Here is a 22324-nt window from a genome sequence, read left to right on the forward strand (position 1 = left end):
TTCTGGAGAATTTTATGTAGTAAAATTTTGCAAGTATCACTGGGAGTGGAGGTAAGGGAATGAGGAGGGATTTGTGTTCTCCATCAGAGGAAATCAGATGAGTCTGCAGTCACCTTCCAGGGGTCACTCCTGGGGCAGCCCCGCTTGGCCTTTTGAATCCGTGACTACCCCAGTCATAGGCACGAAGCCTCAAAGCTAGCTGTTGGCAGGGGCCTGCTGAATTTTCGGGAAACTTAACACCAAATTTTATCACCAAGTATATCAGATGGCTCTGAAGTTTGAGAAGAAACAAAACAAAAGCAACCTTGATTAGGTTCTTTAGTTCTGAGTCTAACCTATCACTTATCTGCCACACTAAGGAAAAAAGGAAAAGGAGGATAGTGGAAAATAAATGAGAATATCAGAGGGATTCTCTGGAATACTCAGCACCCAGTCAGAAAGGACAGCCCCTAAATCACATGCACCAATAAAACACTCCAGAGCTGCTGATTGCTCTGAAGTGAAATGTATAGAAATATTTGAAATTAGTTTACTCATGGTTTTATACTTTCGTGCATTCATTCACTCATTAATGAGCATTCACGGCCAGACATTGGGCTAGGCCTAGGGGATACACGTGTGACTAATATTGTTCAGTAAATAATAAGTATCTCATCTGTAAGTTCCATGAGACCAAGTCTCTCTTTTTTTTTGCTGATTGATCTCTGAGACTTGCATAGTATGTGACAGAAAGTATGTCCCCTGAGAGAGAGATTGTGATGCAAAGAGAAAGAGAACCAGGAAATGAGAGCAGGAGAAAGGTGAGTTTCATCCCCAGGATCTAGGAAAATATCTGGTCCAGAGTAGAGGCTCAGTGAAGTTGGCTATTATTTATAAATACAGTGGAATTAACATGATTTACTCCCGAAGCATTGACTACACTGTATGACCCGAGTTATTCATGTTCAGGCTGGATAAAAAGATCTTAACACAAACAGTCTATGCTTCTATTGATATTTGCTTAGAGGCAGTAGGCAACTGCTCTGCTTCATGATATGTTTTTGTATATGCACGAATATGCTTTGGCAAAATCATTTAACTAGACCTCTTCTAAGGAAGGTTGTAAAGAAGATAAAGAAAACTCTAACTGAATACAAAGGAGAACTGCTAGCCCTGTGTGAAATGCAGGGTAGAAAGATGCAAGGCGGAAGGTGGGACCTTCAATGGGATTTTAAAATTTTGTCTAAGCTGAATTCCCAGCACACAATCCGTCCATTGCATAAATATTTATTGAGGCTTTGCTGCGTTGAAGGCATTAAGCTAAGGGACGGACCCTGCGCTCAAAGATCCTGTAGCTGGAAAGGACCCAGACAGAGGATGAGATGCACTGGGAAGGGCTGTGAGAGCAGAAGGCACTAAAGTGCTCAGGGCACAGCCCCCAACCCGGCCAGGTGGCCAGTGGCCAGAGGAGGATTTCCAGACGAGGTGATCCCTCAGCCAGATTTTTTAAAGAGTAAGATGCAATGAAATAAGTAAAAGTAAGCCAAGCCGGAAACAAGCAGACAAAGCAGGAGATGGTTGTCGACTTGGGGAAAAAAAAAGCACAGCCGAAAAGTTAAGAATTATGTTTTATTCAGCAGCCTTGCTTAGGATTTAAGCCTGGGAGGCAGTCTGTCATAGTTCTTAAGGACTGCTCGGAAGAGGTAAAGGAGGAACCAGGATGTATGGGAGCTTTTGCAAACAAACCAAAAAGCGGGTAGAATATCAAAAGATTACTGTTAATTAAAGAAAACCAGACATCTCAAGTTAATGAATTAAGTGCTTTTCTATGTATGGGGAAGATGCAAGTCTGGGCCCACTGAAATCATTCCTTCCATGTGCACCTTAACTGTCTGGGGCCAGTGTCCTGTTTTCTCCACGCTGAATCCCCTCAGGGTACACAGTCAGAGGCAACTGCAGTGGCTGACAGCTTGATGGCCACAACATCCTTTGTTGATTCATATGGCAGGATCCACAGGGCATCCCAGAATAGAAAGAGCACAGACCACAGCCTGGGGAGGGGGGCTGGTGGAGTCAGAGCAGGTTTGGGAAACTTCAGAGGAGCTTTATATGACCAGCCACTGGGAAGAAGGGGGCCACTGGGACACATGGGCAGAGACAAGATTAGGGAGGGCTTGGGGGGACCATGCTAAGGACACTGGGTCTTCTCCTGGAGACAACAGGAAGTTTCCCTCACATGCTGAGTTAGCACAAAAACACAGGCTGGTGGCAAATAGGAAGCAGGTCTTGCAAAACTGGCTCCTTCTAAAGCATGGATGCAGACCACTTATAAGATCAGAGTTCATTCATCTCAAAAATATGGTTTGAGCACTCTTGGGTAAGTAATATGGATGAGTAAGACACATGCTTCAAGGACATTCAATCCAGGAAGGGAAAGTAGAGTCCTGAATTGCTGTTGTCACAAGAGGAATACAAATAAAGAGTGTTGGTCTTCCGAACTAAGAAGGAATTCCCTCCGGCTGGACGATCAGGAAATATTTCATGGAGAAGAGGACTTGGAGGTTCTACCTTAAGGTGGTGGTTCTCAAGCCTGAGTGTGTGTCAGAATCACCCGGAAGGCTTAACCACGATGGGTCCCCCGCCCAGAGTTTCTGATTCACTAGATCAGGAGTGAGGCCGCCAAATTGACAGACAGCTCTCATAAGTCCCCAGGTGATGCTGATGCGGCTGGTCCAGGGACAAGGCTTTGGAGACTCTTTGCCCTATGTGACAGTTACGGACTGCTCAAATAGAGATGAGGCTGTGGGCATCCCATGAAGAAGAAACCGTGTATGTAAAGGCACGTGGCTAGAAAAGCAAGGCTATGTCCTGATTACAGTCAAGTTGGGGTAGAATATAAGACCTATGAGTATGTAAGATACCATCAGGCACAACAAACTTGGTAAGTTAATTACCCAATCAACTCCAGTCAGCTGAGAGCAATTGTGCTAGAATAGTTACCGAGCATAAGGCAATGGCCAAGTCTATCCTTCAACTGTCCTGGCTCACCTGGTTTGCCCTGCTCTGAACTGAAACAGCCATTAGTACCAGTCAACTCAGCCATTGTATGCATTACTAATCCTTTTCATCTAAACAAAAAGGAATTTTAAAATCCCTTTAGTTTAGCCAAAGCAAGATTGGAATGTTTAAAAGGACTTTTAACAAGGAAAGAAAAATTATAAAAGTAAAGAAACAGAGGCATTCACGTACATTGAGTTCTCATGTCATTTAAAAAAAAAAGAAAAAAAGCCCCAAAGATTAATTTGGCTGATGCAGTTTTACATGGTTTGCAAGGTGTTTTGAGTGGAATTGTGCCTAAATATACATTGAAGTCCTAGCCCAGTGAATGTGACTGGGTTCGCCTCTTGGTGGATGTTGAACCAAAAGACACAGCCAAGCCAGAGATTGAGAGAAGGAAGGATTTATTATTACTTGCAGCAATAGAGAACACCAGGCATCCTTCCCAAAGCAGTGTCTCCCTGAACAGCCAAACTGGGGAAGTTTTAAGCTAAGGGCGGATGCATATTCATGAAGGGGATTGAGCAGAGGAGAACTCAGCATAAAATTGAGGCAGAGGTTGACAGAGTCCAAACTTCAGTTGATTGAAGTCAGGAGGGTCAACATTAACATTCCGTCCTCCACCTGGTTGGGGGCCTTAGTTTCTGCAGAACTCAAAGACAAGTGCCAGATTGTTATGTATATCCCTTGAGGAGGAACTAGGCCTCTGCTTCAATCATTGCACTCTGGTTTGACTGCCTTTTCTCTGTTCCTGCGTTCCTTTGTTCCTTAAGATCTTTGATTACTGAGACCTGTTCAAGGGCAGGCATTGCGGCCAGGCTTAGAACACAAAAGGGCTTAGGCCAAAAGGGCTTCTCATTTCAAGAAAGCCATTCCTGGTTCTCTTTCTCTGGGAACCCCCTAACCAGATGTGACCCTATTTGGAAATGGGGTGTTTATGGAGGTAATCAAGTTAAAATGGGGTAATTAGTGTGGACTCTCATCCAATAGGACTGGCGTCCCTTTGAGCCTAATTCAGGAGGGGGGCGTGCATTTCAGTAGACACTGTACAGGCCAGAAATCTCACACCAGCTGTACCTGTAAATGCCCACCCCAAAGTCCTTAATTTTAGTTCTTTTTCTTTCTTTAGCAGTTTACTACCTCTTAATCACCTAACTACTTACTTAACTACTCTTCCACTTCAAGAGAGAGGTATCCAGTACCTTGCCATTCCTCTCAAAGTTCAAAAGCCCATTCAGCTGGGGCCCCTCCTGCCTGAGGAAGAAGGAAGGATCGTTTCCCCTACTGGCGGTGGTCGTGGTGACAGCAGGAGAGGCAGACAAAATGAGAGCAAGTCGGGGCTGGGCAGCCAGGGCAGAGGATTGCCTGGCCCAGGCGGGAAGGAGGAAGTGAGAGAAGACCTGGGGCTTGGACTCATCACCTCGCAGCTGACTCAGGCTTGCACTTTGTTCTTGCTTGCTGAGAAGGAAAGCCGTGTAAGTATTGCGGTACAGTGTCGGATGTCTTCCTTCAGAAGAGAAGTGTCCTATTTCCACCACTCGCCGAGAACAGCTGGGTGCCCCCTAATCACTGATTAGCACACACAATGGTCTAATCGGTCCTCCATATTTGAGGGGTAATTTTGATTATTGCTTTTTCACACTTGATGAGAGTTTCCTGGGGCTTTGTTTATGTGATAGCAGTAACAACCCTGGTATCTATCAAAACGCAGCCAGTCTCTAAAGAAATCGCCATGTGTGCCCATTTCCAATAAAGGGAGCATTAGTAAACCTGGCATAGCTATACCCTCGTTCTTTAGTTTAAATCGAAACATTCAAATGTAACTCAAAGAAGGTATGCCCAGAGTGAGCAAGGTTTTCAGAAATCAGACTTTGCCTTTCCCCAGTAGCACAGGGTCTCCTTGCCCTCCCATGTCTCGGGGACCCTCGGGGGCCAGTCCAGTGAATAAGGAATGAGCAGTGTGTGAGTCAGGGTTTTCCAGAGAAACAGAACAAGTAGAGGATAGAGGTGTATAGATATATATTTATTATGAGGAATTTGCTCATATGTTTATGGAGGCTGAGAAGTCCCACGATCTGCTGTCTACAAGCTGGGGACTCTGGAAAGCCAGGGTTATAATATAGTCCTTTGGTAGGTGACACAAAGTGGATCCTTAAATATGCCTATAAAACGTGAGTCAGATGAACACTGCAGTGATGACAGGGCTTTTGATAAGTCTACAGTTTATGTGATTTGTATTCTACCTGTAATCCCACTAAAATATTATATTTTACTTTTTAATTTTTCTTTAATATTTATTTATTTATTTTTGGTGCCTCAGATCTTAGTTGCGGCACCCGGGATCTTTCATTGTGGCACACAGGCTCTTCGTTGTGGTGCATGGGCTTCTCTCTAGTTGTGGCACGCATGCTCCAGAGCACATGAGCTCTGTAGTTGTGGCACAAGGGCTCAGGAGTTGTGGCACACGGGCTTAGTTGCCCTGCGGCATGTGGCATCTTAGTCCCCCGACAAGGAATTGAACCGGCTTCCCCTGCATTGCAAGACCGATTCTTAACCACTGGACCACCAGGGAAGTCCCCCACTAGAATTGTTTTTAAACGAGCAGATGATTTTAATATAAGAGAATACTAAGAGCAGCCTTTGCCCTTCCAGATTCAAAGGGCAGAGAGTTACTTTTGAGATAATTGAGGCTCCTTGAGGTGGACCACACATTATCAGTGCATTTTCTCTCCCGAAACTGAGTCGTGTCATTGAATAAAGATGTCCTCAGAGGATTTAGTGCAGAAGTGAGTGTGAACTCACCTCATCTCAGCCCTGCTGGTGTATCTTGGGATTCACCCTTGACCCTCTACATCAGCATGACTGGTGTGAGCCTGGGTGGACTTCCAGATATCACAACATAGTTCCAGACTTTTATGTTTGTTCCTCAGCTGTATAAACACATACCCTCACAAGGGAATACAACCCCAGAAGTACAGGCTGCTCTTCAGACTCGCCACTGAGCAAAGGAGTCCATTGCTTAGCACTTGCTTTCTTTTCACCTCCCATCTCACCTTTACTTCCCAAGCCCATAGACTTGTCTTGTTAATGTTAGTGACAATTTAACAAGTCACGATTATGCAGCAAGGTTTGTATAATAAGCACTATCCATACATAATTTAATCGAACAAAAACCTGTTCGTTATAATAATACCTCCCCTGTGGGGTAGGTGTTATTATCCCCATTTTCCAGATGTAAAAATTGTAACTCATTGACGAGGTCACTGAGCTAGTAAGTAATGACTCGGAATTTATACCCAGATTCACCCATTGCCAAAATCCATATAACCATATTCTATACTGCCTCCAAGTTTTAGCAAAATAGGTAAACTTTCCTTGATTTTTCAATACTTTAGGGAGCAACATTCATAAGTCCAGTGGGGAGACTGGCCGTTCAGCTCCTGAGACATCACACACAAGTCCAACCCTCATCCTTTTTTTTTAATTGAATGAGAGATTCTTGAAATTCTATAGTGCTTTACAGTTTTCAAAAGTTTCACACAGATGATTTCATATAATCTCATAATAACCTTTTTCCCCCTACCCCTATCTTGCCCCTCCCTCCTTCCCCCTTCCCACTGGTAACCACTCATTTGCTCTCTATATCTGTGAGTATGTTTCTTTTTTGTTTTATTCACTAGTTTGTTATATTCCTCTTCATTCTTATACTTATTCACATGTATAATGACTTGAAGAAAAAACACCTAAATATTATGAGTTTGAGCTCATCACAAAGGAGATGAATCTGTACCAGTGAGGTTGGGAAACCACATTTTCAAGGGGGTTAGCCTTAGGACATGGCCACTAATGAAAGCACATTCATTGATTCATTCTTTCCCCAGTAAACACTGAGGACACACTGTCTAAGGCTTTCAGGATGCAATGAAAAAACATCGGTCCCTGCCCTCAAGTGCTACTAGTAGGGACACTGAGTAAATAAGAGGCCATTAAAATCCAATGTGGTAAGTCCTGTGAATAAGTAAATGGGATGTGATGGGCTAGTGGCCAAACCCAAACCAGACAGAGGTGTTGGAAAGCCACATCCCATCCCTGAGGGCAGAGTCCAGCATTTCCTCAGTGTTGTTTGTCACCACATGGTTAAATGAGTTGTGCAATTTCCCCGGGGAAGACACATGCTTATTCGCTTTTATTAGTTGAAGAGAATTATAGATACCTGGTTACACGTTCTCAGTGCTCTGACAAAGATTCTTAGTCAACTTGGAAAAATTGTTCCTATCATAAATATTAGGCTAAATACAATCAAAAGAACACAGCTGCCGGGAGATATTCCCAGTTTACAGATGAGAATACTGAGATTCTGAGAGGTAGCAACTTACCCAGTTCATACAGCTCATAAGTGGCAGAGCTAGGATTTACACCCAAATATGCAAGCTTCTAAAGGAAGGTCAATAAGCTAGTAAATTAAGTGCTACACTGAGCAACTGGGAGAAAGCCTCTCTCAGCTAAAAGGCACCACATTGTTACTGGGCTTTGAAGACCACCTGATTTCAATGTTTAAAGCACTGCAGCTGCAGACTGTGGCCTAAAGTGAATGAAGCTGGAGGAATCACCCTTTCCAAAGGGTGCATGCTACATAGATGTGCACCTGAAACGAGCTTTGCCTCTGTATATAAAGGGCATGGGGAGCGCAGGCTCTTGGGAGAGGAAGTGCAGAACAGGAAGTGTGGTCAGTCAGGCTCCCGGTGACGCTGCTATGTGGCTGCTGCAATCCCTCTGGCTCTGGTTTCCGCTGTCTGTTGCTCTGCGTGGCCAGCATGAGCCCAAGGCACCAGGTTATCCCGGTGGACTCCGCTGTGGGCTAAGGAGCTTTCAGTTCACCATAAACCTCAGCCAGGAGACAGCAACCCCTCCTGCACTAGTAGCTTGGGGTAGGTTTGAAGGCTGAGCCAGGCAATGGCGTGTCTCCTCTACTGCCTAGAACTGCCCTCTGCTTCCTGTCCTAATGCTTCCCCCCTTTGCTAAACTCTGCCGCTTCTCTCTATAGAACGAATCTTTTAAAATGTAGCTTTGCTTCTGAATCTGATTCCCCTTTTGTTCCTCTTTTCTTGGCAGCTATCCCTGGGGTCTAAGGCAAAGCTGGCAGTCCTTTCCCAGCACTGGTGACGGTGGTGACCAACCATCTGTGCTTTCCCCCCTTCCCCGCCCCCAGATAATCGAGGGCTGCCGCACAGGCTGCAGAATGACTCTGAGTGTGGCACCTGGGTCAGCGAGGGCCCTGGCAGCTCCCTGGTGGTGGACGTGTCCTACAGCGGCTGCTATGTCACTGAGTGGGTGAGTACGACGCAGCCCTCAGGAACGCTGAGACACCTGTGCCACCATCCAGGCTGACTCCCGGGGCCTGTCTCTCCAGGACTCCCACTACATCATGCCGGTTGGAGTTGAAGGAGCAGATGCGGGTGGACGCAGGACGGTTACAGAGACAAAGCTGTTCAGGTGTCCTCTGGATCTCCCAGGTAAGGGCTGGAAACTTCCAGGTTCTGGGTGGCATGGAGCTGCCTGGAAGATGCCCTTAGGCATCTTCTGCCTGCTGTGTGCAGTGCCCCCAGGCACCCGTGGAGGACTGTCTTCTAACTCTCCTCTCCCCAGGAGACCTTAGGCTTACCACCACCTGAGCGATGACTTGGGGCCCAGGCACTGTGGGTGGTGCTGCACGTGTCACCTATGATCCCAGCCCAGCGCTGTGAGCCCTATTGATGGCCCCCAGCAGGGAGCTTACCAAGTGCCCGTCACTGGTAGTTGGCAGAGCTGGGATTCAACCAAGAGTTATTCCAGGACCAGAGCTCCCCCCGCCTTGAAGGGTAGGGAAGGAAGCTGAAGTTATCAAGGAGACTCGGCAAATGCCTTCAAGAAGCAGGCTGCTCTGAGAATAGGGCTCAGCCTCTTCAGCTAGGGGCGCTACTTGATAACTGGGAATTAATAGGAAGTATGACACCAACTCAACTCCAGCAAATCCTGCCTTGCCACCTCAGTCATAAGAGTCGAACTTGTAATTCTTCACACCTGCCTTGTTAGGCTATAGCCACTGGGGTAATACTGATAAAATACAGGATCATAGGCCCCACTCCCCACCTACTCAATCAGAACTGCATTTCAAAATGATGGTAATTTAAAGTACACTAAGATTGAGAAATGCCTTTTAAAGAACAGAATTAAGGGGCTTCCCTGGTGGTGCAGTGGTTGAGAGTCTGCCTGCCGATGCAGGGGACATGGGTTTGTGACCCGGTCCGGGAGGATCCCACATGCTGCAGAGCGGCTGGGCCCATGAGCCATGGCCGCTGAGCCTGCGTGTCTGGAGCCTGTGCTCCGCAATGGGAGAGGCCACAATAGTGCGAGGCCCGCGTACCGCAAAAACAAAAGAAACAAAAAAGAACAGAATTAAGAATTCTTTATTTTTAACGTCTTTATTGGAGTATAATTGCTTTACAATGGTGTGTTAGTTTCTGCTTTATAACAAAGTGAATCAGCTATACATATACATATCCCCATATCTCCTCCCTCTTGCATCTCCCTCCCACCTTCCCTATCCCACCCCTCTAGGTGGTCACAAAGCACGGAGCTGATCTCCCTGTGTGATGCAGCTGCTTCCCACTAGCTATCTATTTTACATTTGGTATTGTATATATGTCAGCACTACCCTCTCACTTCATCCCAGCTTACCCTTCCCCCTCCCTGTGTCCTCATAGTCCATTCCCTAAGTCTTCATCTTTATTCCTGTCCTGCCCCTAGGTTCATCAGAACCATAAGAATTCTTTACTTGAATGAAAAAGTTGAGTCTCACTGCTTCTTCCAATCTTATTGTCATTTCTTCTTCCAAAGAGGACTCCTTTCAGGGGACTCCTATAAGGTGATCTAATAGTTAATTTTCTAACTCAGATATAATCTCTATTATGTACCTATCTCTTTCAATCACGTAGATATCTATGGGAATTGAATGTTAATGCTTTGTAATGAAATGGCCTCTTCTTAAAGACCAAACTTTGTTACTTAGTGTTGTTCTTCTCTGCAAAATCTAGCCCTAGACATCCCAAATGCTGGCCTTTGCGACTCTGTCCCAGTGTGGGACAGACTGCCATGTGCTCCTTCACCCACCACTCAAGGAGACTGCAAGCAGCTAGGCTGCTGCTACGATTCTGAAGAGGCCAATTCCTGTTACTACGGAAACACAGGTGAGTCACTATATCTTTGAAATCAGCTGAAGAAAAGTGCCTGCAATTACCACTAACTAAACCCAGAGGAGGGTTTTCTCCCCCACCCCCATCCAGAAGGGAAATACTCAAGATGACCAGAGGTTGATGTATAAGCAACACCTCCTAGAACACTTGACCGTAAGTGACAGAGCTTTCTACAGCCTTCCATTGTCTGTTCTCCTAGAATCCAGTGTAAAGCAAGTAACTCTTAATGAACTCAAGAAGCTAAGTCTGTGTGCAAGATGCTAATTGACAGAAACTTAACCAATTCCCAAGAAATAGCCACTGGTGGCTGATTGTCTAAAGAGCTTTATTTCAAAAGATGATTATTGGGCTTCCCTGGTGGTGCAGTGGTTGGGGGTCCGCCTGCCGATGCAGGGGACAGGGGTTCGTGCCCCGGTCCGGGAGGATCCCGTGTGCCGCGGAGCGGCTGCCCCCGTGGGCCATGGCCGCTGGGCCTGCGCGTCCGGAGCCTGTGCTCCGCAGCAGGAGAGGCCGCAGCAGTGAGAGGCCCGCGTACAGCAATCAAAAGAACACAGCTGCCGGGAGATATTCCCAGTTTACAGATGAGAATACTGAGATTCTGAGAGGTAGCAACTTACCCAGTTCATACAGCTCATAAGTGGCAGAGCTAGGATTTACACCCAAATATGCAAGCTTCTAAAGGAAGGTCAATAAGCTAGTAAATTAAGTGCTACACTGAGCAACTGGGAGAAAGCCTCTCTCAGCTAAAAGGCACCACATTGTTACTGGGCTTTGAAGACCACCTGATTTCAATGTTTAAAGCACTGCAGCTGCAGACTGTGGCCTAAAGTGAATGAAGCTGGAGGAATCACCCTTTCCAAAGGGTGCATGCTACATAGATGTGCACCTGAAACGAGCTTTGCCTCTGTATATAAAGGGCATGGGGAGCGCAGGCTCTTGGGAGAGGAAGTGCAGAACAGGAAGTGTGGTCAGTCAGGCTCCCGGTGACGCTGCTATGTGGCTGCTGCAATCCCTCTGGCTCTGGTTTCCGCTGTCTGTTGCTCTGCGTGGCCAGCATGAGCCCAAGGCACCAGGTTATCCCGGTGGACTCCGCTGTGGGCTAAGGAGCTTTCAGTTCACCATAAACCTCAGCCAGGAGACAGCAACCCCTCCTGCACTAGTAGCTTGGGGTAGGTTTGAAGGCTGAGCCAGGCAATGGCGTGTCTCCTCTACTGCCTAGAACTGCCCTCTGCTTCCTGTCCTAATGCTTCCCCCCTTTGCTAAACTCTGCCGCTTCTCTCTATAGAACGAATCTTTTAAAATGTAGCTTTGCTTCTGAATCTGATTCCCCTTTTGTTCCTCTTTTCTTGGCAGCTATCCCTGGGGTCTAAGGCAAAGCTGGCAGTCCTTTCCCAGCACTGGTGACGGGGGGGACCAACCCTCTGTGCTTTCCCCCCTTCCCCGCCCCCAGATAATCGAGGGCTGCCGCACAGGCTGCAGAATGACTCTGAGTGTGGCACCTGGGTCAGCGAGGGCCCTGGCAGCTCCCTGGTGGTGGACGTGTCCTACAGCGGCTGCTATGTCACTGAGTGGGTGAGTACGACGCAGCCCTCAGGAACGCTGAGACACCTGTGCCACCATCCAGGCTGACTCCCGGGGCCTGTCTCTCCAGGACTCCCACTACATCATGCCGGTTGGAGTTGAAGGAGCAGATGCGGGTGGACGCAGGACGGTTACAGAGACAAAGCTGTTCAGGTGTCCTCTGGATCTCCCAGGTAAGGGCTGGAAACTTCCAGGTTCTGGGTGGCATGGAGCTGCCTGGAAGATGCCCTTAGGCATCTTCTGCCTGCTGTGTGCAGTGCCCCCAGGCACCCGTGGAGGACTGTCTTCTAACTCTCCTCTCCCCAGGAGACCTTAGGCTTACCACCACCTGAGCGATGACTTGGGGCCCAGGCACTGTGGGTGGTGCTGCACGTGTCACCTATGATCCCAGCCCAGCGCTGTGAGCCCTATTGATGGCCCCCAGCAGGGAGCTTACCAAGTGCCCGTCACTGGTAGTTGGCAGAGCTGGGATTCAACCAAGAGTTATTCCAGGACCAGAGCTCCCCCCGCCTTGAAGGGTAGGGAAGGAAGCTGAAGTTATCAAGGAGACTCGGCAAATGCCTTCAAGAAGCAGGCTGCTCTGAGAATAGGGCTCAGCCTCTTCAGCTAGGGGCGCTACTTGATAACTGGGAATTAATAGGAAGTATGACACCAACTCAACTCCAGCAAATCCTGCCTTGCCACCTCAGTCATAAGAGTCGAACTTGTAATTCTTCACACCTGCCTTGTTAGGCTATAGCCACTGGGGTAATACTGATAAAATACAGGATCATAGGCCCCACTCCCCACCTACTCAATCAGAACTGCATTTCAAAATGATGGTAATTTAAAGTACACTAAGATTGAGAAATGCCTTTTAAAGAACAGAATTAAGGGGCTTCCCTGGTGGTGCAGTGGTTGAGAGTCTGCCTGCCGATGCAGGGGACATGGGTTTGTGACCCGGTCCGGGAGGATCCCACATGCTGCAGAGCGGCTGGGCCCATGAGCCATGGCCGCTGAGCCTGCGTGTCTGGAGCCTGTGCTCCGCAATGGGAGAGGCCACAATAGTGCGAGGCCCGCGTACCGCAAAAACAAAAGAAACAAAAAAGAACAGAATTAAGAATTCTTTATTTTTAACGTCTTTATTGGAGTATAATTGCTTTACAATGGTGTGTTAGTTTCTGCTTTATAACAAAGTGAATCAGCTATACATATACATATCCCCATATCTCCTCCCTCTTGCATCTCCCTCCCACCTTCCCTATCCCACCCCTCTAGGTGGTCACAAAGCACGGAGCTGATCTCCCTGTGTGATGCAGCTGCTTCCCACTAGCTATCTATTTTACATTTGGTATTGTATATATGTCAGCACTACCCTCTCACTTCATCCCAGCTTACCCTTCCCCCTCCCTGTGTCCTCATAGTCCATTCCCTAAGTCTTCATCTTTATTCCTGTCCTGCCCCTAGGTTCATCAGAACCATAAGAATTCTTTACTTGAATGAAAAAGTTGAGTCTCACTGCTTCTTCCAATCTTATTGTCATTTCTTCTTCCAAAGAGGACTCCTTTCAGGGGACTCCTATAAGGTGATCTAATAGTTAATTTTCTAACTCAGATATAATCTCTATTATGTACCTATCTCTTTCAATCACGTAGATATCTATGGGAATTGAATGTTAATGCTTTGTAATGAAATGGCCTCTTCTTAAAGACCAAACTTTGTTACTTAGTGTTGTTCTTCTCTGCAAAATCTAGCCCTAGACATCCCAAATGCTGGCCTTTGCGACTCTGTCCCAGTGTGGGACAGACTGCCATGTGCTCCTTCACCCACCACTCAAGGAGACTGCAAGCAGCTAGGCTGCTGCTACGATTCTGAAGAGGCCAATTCCTGTTACTACGGAAACACAGGTGAGTCACTATATCTTTGAAATCAGCTGAAGAAAAGTGCCTGCAATTACCACTAACTAAACCCAGAGGAGGGTTTTCTCCCCCACCCCCATCCAGAAGGGAAATACTCAAGATGACCAGAGGTTGATGTATAAGCAACACCTCCTAGAACACTTGACCGTAAGTGACAGAGCTTTCTACAGCCTTCCATTGTCTGTTCTCCTAGAATCCAGTGTAAAGCAAGTAACTCTTAATGAACTCAAGAAGCTAAGTCTGTGTGCAAGATGCTAATTGACAGAAACTTAACCAATTCCCAAGAAATAGCCACTGGTGGCTGATTGTCTAAAGAGCTTTATTTCAAAAGATGATTATTGGGCTTCCCTGGTGGTGCAGTGGTTGGGGGTCCGCCTGCCGATGCAGGGGACAGGGGTTCGTGCCCCGGTCCGGGAGGATCCCGTGTGCCGCGGAGCGGCTGCCCCCGTGGGCCATGGCCGCTGGGCCTGCGCGTCCGGAGCCTGTGCTCCGCAGCAGGAGAGGCCGCAGCAGTGAGAGGCCCGCGTACCGCAAAAAAAAAACAAAAAACAAAACCAGTTTATAAAATCACTGCCTCTCATCAAAGATGAATGATGCCCAATCGGGACATCTCTTCAACACTTCAGAAAAGCCTGAAAAAAAAAAAAAAAAAAAAAAAAAAAAGATGATTATTTGTCCCAAACCATGCTCCAAGTTTTTCCCATAAAAAAAAAGACCCTCATTAAACACCTAGATGCCACACTCAATTCTATGCTCTGAATTCTAGCTGATCAGTAAAAGAAAGCAGGTACGGCTATCCCCATTCTACAGATGAAGTTGATGCAAGGAGGTTAAATACTCTGCTTGAGGCCACACAGTAAGTGGTGGAGGCAAGATTCAAACCCAAGTGGCCATCCAGAGCCTTGATGAAGCTCTGGATGGCTGAACCTGCATCAAGGTCACTAGCTGGGAATGCAGCTTTTCTAGGAGTGGGGGGAGAGGAGGGCGGGGAATTTGAAAGAACTAAACTAAATAATTAGACACTTGTCTGGCTGGCTCAGTAACACACAGTTGCTCTCGTGTTTCAGTGACCGCACGCTGTACCCAGGACGGCCACTTCTCCATCGCTGTGTCTCGGAACGTGACATCACCCCCACTGCTGCTGAATTCTGTGCACTTGGCCTTCAGGAATGACAGTGAATGTAAACCTGTGATGGCAACACACACCTTTGTCCTGTTCCAGTTTCCATTTACTGCCTGTGGTACTACAAAATGGGTGAGAAGAGCTGACCTTGGGCTCTGTTCCTGACTTGAAGTTGGGTAGGAATGCCCTAGTGATGGGGGGAGAATTGGAATAGCTTAGCCGTGACTACTGCTTGGTGTGTAGGATGGTCTCTAGGACAGAGAGGGCTTCATCACTGAGAAAGCCGAAACCTTCCCAGGGCACTCTGCTAAGTCATCCCACCTGCACTCCAGCGAGGGGCTAGCACCCCTTACCACACTGTAGAAGGACCAATAACAGGTTCTTCCCACTGCACTGCCCTGGGAAACGAGCAGGGAGGTCAGCTGAAATCGGTAGTATTTCTGGCTGCCTCATCTGAGTACTCATAAGCCTCTTCCTGTCCCTTTGTCCTGAAAGTAAGGTGAAGTGATAACTTGCCAGCTAGTCAATGCCACCTGCTCTTGCCTCCACTTATGTTGTGAAAAATGCAACCTATAATAGGGCAGCCTTGCTGAGCACTGAACCAAAGCAAATTATGAGTGAAGCAGCATCTGACTTGCAGGAGTGACAAGACTTCTTTACCTGCCCTTGTAGATCACTGGAACCCAGGCAGTATATGAAAACGAGCTGGTTGCAACTCGGGATGTGAGAACTTGGAGCCATGGTTCTATCACCCGAGACAGTATCTTCAGGTAAGGGTCTTAGTTAACCTGACCTTGCTTGACCAGAATGCCTGACTTCCCTTCTTGCATAAAGCAGGAGTTTGAGTAAACATGAATCCAGAAATGACCATCTCCTCATGACAGGAGAATCTCAACTGCCTTGCTTGTCCAGTCTCACTGACCATTATTTGATCCAGTAGCCCTGCATTACTGCCACCAACCTGATCTAAGCCTCAAACTTACCTGACTTCTAATTCATTTCACCGGGTCTTTTGTTTCTTACTCTGCTCTCTTCCTTCTACCTCCACTGTTTAAGCTGTAGCAAAATGAATCCCTTTAAAACCTTAGCATACTTAAAGCTTTTCTCTTTGTCTTCCTAGAGCTGAAGCTTAACATGAGCATGGCTTGCAGGGCCCTGCATGGAGCTGCTACTACTGCTCCAGCCTGATCTTTCTCAGTCCTTCCCTCACTATCCCCTAACCCCAGACTGTGCTTCTAGAGTATTCAGTGGCCCTCATACTTCTTGCCTCCATACTTTTCTCTCGTCTATCTCTGTTACTTTTATCAAATCCCTTGCAACATCCTCCCTGACTACCCCCTCCTCAGAAGGTACGTTTTTCTCATAGTACCATATCTATTTCTTAATTGAAGTATAGTTGATTTACAATGTTGTAATTTCTGCTGTACAGCAAAGTGATTCGGTTATATATTTTATATTTTCCATTATGGTTTGTTACAGGATATTGAATATAGTTCCCTGTGCTGTACAGTAGGACCTTATTTATCCCATCTCTGTAATAGTTAGCATCTGCTAATCCCAAACTCCCAATCCATCCCTCCCCCATGCCCTCTCCCCCTTGGCAACCACAAGTCTGTTCTGTCTGTGAGTCTGTTTCTGTTTCATAGATAAGTTCATTTGTGTCCTATTTTAGATTCCACATGTAAGTGATATATTTGTCTTTGTGTCTGATTTCACTTAGTATGACCATCTGTGGGTCCATCCATGTTGCTGCAAATCGCATCATTTCGTTCTTTTTTATGGCTGAGTAGTGTTCCATTGTATCTACCACATCTTTATCCGTTCATCTGTTGACCATATCTATTTCTTGTATGGTTTTTATATCAAACTCTCAAACACTGATCTTGTTTACATATCAGTCTCCCCAATGATAGCTCTCACAAGGCCAGAATCGCACAACACATTTATAAACTTGTTCCAACACCTATCAATTAATGGTTCCTCAAACCTTAAAGAGGTGACATGGTCCACCCACCCAAGATAGTAGCTAAAATCTTATTTTTCTGCAGGCTTCGAATCAGTTGTAGCTACTCTGTAAGCAGCAATGCTCTTCCAGTTAATGTCCAGGTTTTTACTGTCCCGCCACCCCTTCCTGAGACCCAACCTGGACACCTCACTCTGGAACTTCAGATTGCCAAAGGTAAGACCCTCTTTTGTGGAGAATCTGGCCTCTAGTCCAAGTCTTGTCACTTCTCTGGGTGTCAAGACCCTACCTTGGTAACAAGATACTTGGCAGAGGTGTTTATGTGGGTGATGGTCTATCTCAAGCCACCTAGAGGTTCCAAGCTTTTTACTGCTTCAACTTGTTTTGGCCTCTTGCAGACAAACACTATAGCTCCTACTACACTGCTAGTGACTACCCAGTGGTGAAGTTGCTTCGGGATCCCATCTACGTGGAAGTCTCCATCCAACACAGAACAGACCCCAGTCTAGAGCTGCGCCTACACCAGTGCTGGGCCACACCCAGCACAAACGCCCTGCTCCAGCCCCAGTGGCCCATGCTGGTAAATGGGTAAGTGGCTTTTTCCTGCACCTGTGTTAAACACCCTCCACAAAGCCCATCTTGACTGCTGGATATCCTTGCTTAGATGCCCCTACACTGGAGACAACTATCAGACCAAACTGATCCCTGTCCAGAGAGCCTTGGACCTGCCGTTTCCTTCTCACTACCAGCGCTTCAGCATTTCCACCTTCAGTTTCGTGGACTCAGTGGCAAAGCAGGCACTCAAGGGACCGGTATGATGCCACCTTCTGTGTTCTTCAGGGCTCTAAACCCCCAGCTCAAGCGTTTGCACACTGTCTCACTCTTCAGCTGAAGTGGCCCTTAAAACATTGGTTGTTGGTACTGCTTTGGAGCAATCAAGGGATGCCAATGGCATGTGTGACATGTCAACTAGAATCGAGTATTTTAGTGATTCTGTGATGTCAGCTTGGTTTTTCAGGATTTTCTGAAACTTCTTGATTTCTTCCTGGGGGGAGATAAAGCAGGTTTGAAGACTTATCATGATGTGTTATATCATGATCCCAATTCTTTTGGCTCCCAGGTGTATCTGCACTGCAGTGCATCGGTCTGCCAGCCTGCTGGGACACCATCCTGTGTGACAACCTGTCCTGCCAGACGTAAGTTTCTAAGCTGTCTACACCAGAGGACACATTTCAGTGTATTTGGCGTCCCAGAGCAAACCTTCTTTAGCCTGTGGCAAATGAGTCAAACCGAAGATTCATCTTATTAACGAGGCTTCCTTAAGTACTTTCATGATGCAGTAGAACAGAAATACAACTAGTTTCCTAGAATTCCAGGCCTTCTAAATATAAGCTATAAATCCTGAAAACTCTCAGCTTTAGCTTTTCTCCATGTAAATTTTGACTTAGCCAGGAGTCAAATGGGTTCACAGCCTATAATCTAATAAAACATTTCTGGTCTATCCAGATATAAATGTAGACCTCTATACTTGCTTGAAGGCAGGTCTGGCAACAAGGCCTGAAGGCTTACAGGTGGAATAGGATTGCAGACTTAGAGGTATGTGCTCTAATGATCAGGCCCAATGCTCATACACTTGTATACTCCACCTGATCCCACAAATCTTACCTGGCTCCTGAATTAATTGGGATTCATGACCCCTGAAGCTTTAAGTCCGTTATGGCAAAAAAAAACACAACACCTCATAATATTTTTCATAACTATCATCTAATAGATTAAATATTCCACATCCAGGTGTAATGATACATATATCTATAAAAACTAAAACTTTGAAAGTTCAAAGATCTACAACTGGCAGTAGAAATAGGATTCAAACAGAGCTCTGCTATTAGTGTCTTACCAGGTACCTTTATATCATAGGGTCTCAGTACTAAGGTACAAGTGTTTAAGCATCTCTACGTAAGAAGAATGACAGTTTGGGGATAGTCCAAAGTCATCATTTCTCTGAAAGTGTTAGTACAAATGAGCAAGTCTGAGACTTTGTATTGAACACATTGAGGTTTTTCTTGAGGCCCATGGAGCAGAGCTATCCATACCAAGGGACCTGGCACTATTTTAGACTCCTTAACCACTCACACCACATGTACTAACAAATCCCTAACTCATCTCTCCAACAGGAAGAAGAAGCTCTGACATGCATTTTCAGAACAGCACTGCTCGCATTTCTAGCCAGGGTCCCATGATTTTACTCCAAGCCACTCAGGACTCTTCAGAAAAGCTCCGTAAATACTCAAGTGAGTGGAAGGAGACCTCCAGGAGGTCCCGTATCTGAACCATTGGTCAAACCATAGCTACTTGCTCACCCCTGCTTTCCTTACTGATTTGGTCAATGTGAACCTCAAAAGGAATTGTCTAGCTTTTTTTCCTGTAGCTCAAGACTGGCAGTCTTTATTAGGATGTAGAATCGCTTGATTTTCAGCATGCATTAATCTACCTTTCCATCCTACAGGGTCTCCTGTAGACTCCCAAGCTCTGTGGGTGGCTGGCCTTTCTGGAACCTTAATCATTGGAGCCTTGTTAGTGTCCTACCTGGCCATCAGGAAACGGAGATGAGCTACTCAGACCAAATGTGTTAATAAAACCAGATTGCACTGCTAGCCTGTGCTCAGCTTCTCATTTGAAAGGTAAAAAGTAATTTCTTTACACTAGCTCATCTACTGTTAGCATCACCTCTTTCCAGCTTGGGGTAATTTTTTCTTCTGCAGCCTATCTTCTGAAGAGAACATTTCAGTAGAATTTCATAGTTGGTTGACAACTCAAGCAGAATCTACAAGAACTTAGTATCTCAGGCTTAGCAGATCTTTTACAAGTTAATGAGGGTGTAGAACAAAACTCTTCCACAAAGTCGATCAAACTTAGGTAGAACTAGTCTAGAGCTAGTCACGAATCTTCTAGCTCAGGGGCCCCCAACCCCTGGGCCATGGACCCGTACTGGTCCTCAGCCTGTTAGGAAGCGGGCCTCACAGCAGGAGATGAGCAGTGGGCAAGCGAGTGAAGCTTCATCTGTCGCTCCCCCATCACTCCCCCATCGCTCCCCACCACTGGCATTACCGTTTGAACCACCCCTCCACCACCCCCGTCTATGGAAAAATTGTCTTCCATGAAACCGGTCCCTGGTGCCAAAAAAGGTTGGGGACCACTGTTCTAGACCATTGGTTCTCCAACTTTCGTGTGCATCAGGATCAAAGGAGGGCTGATGGAAACAGTTACTGCCCCCACCCCCAGGCTTTGATTAAGTAGGTCTGGGCTGAGACTTATGAACTTGCATTTATCACCATTCCTCAGGTGATCCTGATCTTTCTATTCCAAGCATTACACTTGGAAAACTAATGCCTAAAAAAGTATCTGATCATGAATTGATCAACTGGGAGTAGCTTGATCAGAAGAGGCTTTGTTTTGCCCCAGAACCAGCAAGTAATTTGACAGTTAGTAGCTCTTAAGATTAGTAGAAAAAACAGGAGAAGAATGAATTACCCTGACTTCTCAAGGTGAGTGTCCTACTCAAAGAACTCTGGTAACTAACACTGTTAGCCAACCTCTGTGGATCTCCTCTGTCCCCGGGGGGGGGGGGAGCTATGAAAGTATGCCTGGTTAAATAAGATTAAGACCATTCATCTTCATGGAGTAACTTCCAGGTCACTTTGAGGTGTAAAGTTGTTTCTAGCTTGGAGTGATTAGTAAAAAAGCTCCTTCCTGTATACAACAACCTTGTGCAATCGCCTACTTGGAATCAAAATGGCTGTGTGACAATAGAGCATGGTGAACATGATGGTGTTACTGGCACTAGGTTATAAAAGACAGCACGGCCTCTGCCTTGGATCATTTGCTCTGGAGAAGCTTGCTGTTATGCCGCAATAAGGATGCTGAAGCCGCCCTGTGGAGAAGGACTGCGGCCCCCCAGCCAAGAGCCGTGTGAATGAGCCTCCTTGGAAGCTGATCCTCTAGCCCTCGTCCACATCTAACCAAAACCTCATGAAAGACTGCCCCAGAGCCACCCAGCTGAGCCACTTCCAAATACCTGCTCCACCACAATTATGAGAAATGATTAATAGAAGCTACCACAGTTGGGGGTGACTATTTTTTTAAGGCACAATAGATAACTAAGCCAAACAGTCCTTAAACTTCTTTGTGAAGATGTCTTATCTTGGATATCAAGGAGTAGAACTGCACAAAGTGTATGGTTTGGCAGTTGCTTATGAAGTTAAAACATTTTCCAAAGTATTTCTAATAACACTCATATTAGCTTTGTAAAGAGTTTTAGTTGCTCTAAATCCCGTTAAGGATAGGCATCTGTTTTGGGGAGGTAAACAGTCAATAGTTTGTGTTATAGTCTAGTGTTGGCTCCTCCTCCTTAGCTTATGCCTAGGCCAGCCTATGGGGGCCCACAGCTGTCTCCTGTCCCCTCTGTCATCACTCTTTTTTATATAATTTTTATTGGTATAGTTGATTTACAATGTTGTATTGTACAGCAAAATGAATCTGTTATACATGTATCCACTTTTTTAGATTCTTTTCCCGTATAAGCCATTACAGAGTATTGAGTAGAGTTCCCTGTGCTATACAGTAGGCCCTTATTAGGTACCTATTTTATATACAGTAGTGTATATGTGTGTCAATCCTGACCTTCCAATTTATCTCTCTCCCACTGTTAACCACCCCATAACCATAAGTTCCCTTTTTGTTTAAGATTTTTTGATGGACCGTTTTTAAAGTCTTTATTGAATTTGTTACAATATTGCTTCTGTTTTATAGTTTGGTGTTTTGGCCACAAGGCATGTGGGACCTTAGCTCCCCAACCGGGGATTGAACCCACAACCCCTATATTGAAGGTGAAGTCCTAATAACCACTGGACTGCCAGGGAAGTCCCTTATTTTCTATATCTGTAACTCTACTTCTATTTTGTAGATAAGTTCATTTGTAGCCTTTTTTAGATTCCCCATAAGTGATACCATATGATATTTGTCTTTCTTTGTCTGACTTCATTTAGTATGATAATCTTTAGTTTCATCCGTGTTGCTGCAAATGGCATTATTTTGTCCTTTTCTGTGGCTGAGTAATGTTCCCTTGTATATATGTAGCACATCTTTATCCATTCATCTGTTGATGGACATTTAGGTTGCTTCCAGGTCCTGGCTATTGTAAATAGTGCTAGTGAACATTGGGGTGCATGTATCTTTTAGATTTATAGTTTTCTCCAGATGTATACCCAGGAGTGGAATTGCAGAATTATGTGGTAGCTGTATTTATAGTTTTTTAAGGAACCTCTATACTGTTCTCCATAGTGGCTCTACCAGTTTACATTCCCACCATCAGCGTAGCAGGGTTCCCTTTTCTCCACACCCTCTCCAGCATTTATTGTTTGTAGATTTTTTGATGAGGGGCATTCTGAACAGTGTGAGGTGATACCTTATTGTAGTTTTGATTTGCATTTCT

The 22324-nt window shown here is 45.9% G+C and overlaps 1 protein-coding gene across 3 annotated transcripts; it reads left to right on the plus strand.

Annotated features, from left to right (window-relative positions):
• Positions 1 to 11259: 11259 nt before the first annotated feature.
• On the plus strand, positions 11260 to 19488 carry ZP4 (zona pellucida glycoprotein 4). 3 transcript variants are annotated; one of them, XM_007469225.1, is made up of 12 exons: positions 11260 to 11437; positions 11719 to 11840; positions 11920 to 12022; positions 13583 to 13735; positions 14815 to 15002; positions 15543 to 15640; positions 16919 to 17049; positions 17232 to 17421; positions 17498 to 17645; positions 17954 to 18029; positions 19008 to 19124; positions 19340 to 19474. In XM_007469225.1, exons 1-12 carry the CDS (start codon positions 11263 to 11265, stop codon positions 19441 to 19443), a joined length of 1605 nt encoding a protein of 534 aa, XP_007469287.1. In that variant the 5' UTR covers positions 11260 to 11262; the 3' UTR covers positions 19444 to 19474. The 3 variants fall into 3 exon arrangements, with proteins under 3 accessions (XP_007469287.1, XP_007469288.1, XP_007469289.1); XM_007469226.1 differs by having other exon boundaries at positions 11263 to 11437; positions 13589 to 13735; positions 19340 to 19488; XM_007469227.1 differs by having other exon boundaries at positions 11263 to 11437; positions 19008 to 19112; positions 19340 to 19443.
• Positions 19489 to 22324: the final 2836 nt, after the last annotated feature.

The sequence above is a fragment of the Lipotes vexillifer genome, unplaced genomic scaffold (assembly GCF_000442215.2).
Source record: "Lipotes vexillifer unplaced genomic scaffold, Lipotes_vexillifer_v1.1 scaffold1461, whole genome shotgun sequence".
In the NCBI taxonomy this organism is placed as follows: domain Eukaryota; kingdom Metazoa; phylum Chordata; class Mammalia; order Artiodactyla; family Lipotidae; genus Lipotes; species Lipotes vexillifer.

Excerpts from the sequence above, each read along its gene's own strand:
- ZP4 (XM_007469225.1), top strand. The coding sequence starts at position 11,263 with ATGTGGCTGCTGCAATCCCTCTGGCTCTGGTTTCCGCTGTCTGTTGCT. Across the intron at positions 15,641-16,918 it reads ACCCGAGACAGTATCTTCAG|GCTTCGAATCAGTTGTAGCT; the intron begins GTAAGGGTCTTA and ends ATTTTTCTGCAG. Across the intron at positions 18,030-19,007 it reads GACAACCTGTCCTGCCAGAC|GAAGAAGAAGCTCTGACATG; the intron begins GTAAGTTTCTAA and ends TCTCTCCAACAG.